Source organism: Diprion similis, chromosome 1, assembly GCF_021155765.1.
Source record: "Diprion similis isolate iyDipSimi1 chromosome 1, iyDipSimi1.1, whole genome shotgun sequence".
NCBI classification, from domain to species: Eukaryota; Metazoa; Arthropoda; class Insecta; order Hymenoptera; family Diprionidae; genus Diprion; species Diprion similis.
The window spans coordinates 17,625,726-17,627,658 of record NC_060105.1 but is presented as its reverse complement, the minus strand read 5'-3'; the positions used below and the strand labels follow the sequence as shown (position 1 = coordinate 17,627,658).

Below are 1,933 nucleotides of genomic sequence, written 5' to 3'. Positions count from 1 at the left end.
ATTATACGCCCTTTTAGCATTAGCATCGCAATATGTATACAATATTCGATCTTAATTTTAGAAATGAAAAGTAATTACATGATTTCAATTTCTGTTGACTTAAGGAGTTTTTAATACAAAAAATATATAGAACAATATACAATTTCATAGTAGATATGTACAATAACATCCACATATTTCAAAATAAATATGTGACACTTTTTGTTAGTCATACTTTTGAGCAAATTCTTGAAATTTTTTTTTACTCCTAGCATAACGAGCATTTTTCAATCTCAGATTCCTATTCTTCTTGCGTAATTGTCTTATCTCTGATTGAGCTTTTAACACCAGTTGTTGCAGAAGATAATTATTTGAAGTATTGATTGCGCCGAGGTCGATGTTGGCTACTGACTTCTTCAGTACAGTATTTGCGATGAGAGTCGCATCATTTCTGAAATGGTGAGTAGTGTTTATTTAAGATGCACATCAAACAAATTCATGTTAGTTCTTGAAGATCTTTCTTTTGTTACTGAAGACACAGGATCCGACAAACATCTACTACTCGACTATCACATCAGCTTACTTACATTCCAACGAGGAACGAGTCATATTCATATTGTGTGCATTTTGAACATTTTGACAGGGGCTCAGTTTGTTCACTCCTATTTTCATTGATACTAGAACTGAAAATCATTTCGATCATTTGAGTATTTTTATGCATCGTATGAAACTTCATAACAGTTACTAGAAATTTTTTACTTACTTCATATAATTCATACCCTGTGGACATTCATCGCCACTTTCATCATCTACGGCATTTTTTGGTTTTCGTTGCTCGTCATCATTATTTGGACTGACTGGATTGGATGCAGATGAGGTTACATGACATGATGAATTATATAAGATTTCTAAATTATCATCCTGATCCATTGAGCTGCCAGATATATCATTTTCCTGTTCCATATAACAGTCTTGATGGTTTGGTAGATTTCTAAACAAATGCCTTACATTTACATTTAATTTGTTATGAATGGAAAGTATGTAATCACATACCTTTCATGATTCTTCACTGTGTCAAAAAATATAGTTGGATAATGATTTTTCTTAATTCTCTTCAGTTTGCATAAACCACTGTAATAGAAAGCTTCTCGCTTGAAGTGCAAACCGCAAACATACATAAATTTCTTTGGTTCTAATTTTACATTCTCAGAATTATTTATACTTTCTAACCATTTTCTTTGAATATCCGGATCCTTTGGTAATCTGGAATGGATTAAAGCGGAATTTAATTTTTCTGCCGTGTGAATTAAACACAAACTGTCACCATTCTATACATGTTTGTCATACTAACTTATGAAAACTAACTTGGAATCCTTCTGGATCATCACTCTGCAATTTACAACTAGGAACACAACATTTATGTGGCATTGTTAACAAATTTCTATTCACATGATTGCCAAATATTCAAACAAAACCGGCAATTTATGTTTGAAACAATCTGCTACTCACAACAGCTGAAAACAGCTGATTCGGTAGGAAAGGCAATCAGCTAATCAAATACAGAGTGGGAGAAAGAGAGTAACCCTAATATACCGTGTGTCCACAAGGAAAGTGTGTACCCTTTGCGCGTGCGTCGAATCGTTCGAATTTCATTGGCTGACAGTTACCGCCTGATTGAACGGCCAACGCAATACCAATCACGACTGTCAGAAATGTTGAAAGGCATTCTAGACTGATAGACCTAATTGTTTTTTCCGTTGCCTTCGTTCATATTTATTCGTTGTGATATGGCTGCGTTGTAAACACCCCACTGATACATGAAATGCGCCGATTCAATACCACTTCGGGTGCGTGCCGAAATTAGCTGGCAGCGGTGGAAACTCTCTGGTAGAGAGGCAGAGCTACGCACAAGGATAGCAGCGCAAAAGAGATAAGATACTATTGACAACACTGG

The 1,933-nt window shown here is 35.1% G+C and overlaps 1 protein-coding gene across 2 annotated transcripts; it reads right to left on the bottom strand.

Moving 5' to 3' along the window:
• Positions 1 to 202: 202 nt before the first annotated feature.
• On the bottom strand, positions 203 to 1,560 carry LOC124416141. 2 transcript variants are annotated; one of them, XM_046897039.1, is made up of 5 exons: positions 1,331 to 1,560; positions 1,033 to 1,242; positions 743 to 982; positions 567 to 662; positions 203 to 430 (listed from the first exon to the last, which is right to left on the bottom strand). In XM_046897039.1, exons 1-5 carry the CDS (start codon positions 1,405 to 1,407, stop codon positions 205 to 207), a joined length of 849 nt encoding a protein of 282 aa, XP_046752995.1. In that variant the 5' UTR covers positions 1,408 to 1,560; the 3' UTR covers positions 203 to 204. The 2 variants fall into 2 exon arrangements, with proteins under 2 accessions (XP_046752995.1, XP_046753003.1); XM_046897047.1 differs by having other exon boundaries at positions 743 to 970; positions 1,331 to 1,555.
• Between the last annotated feature and the right edge of the window lie 373 nt (positions 1,561 to 1,933).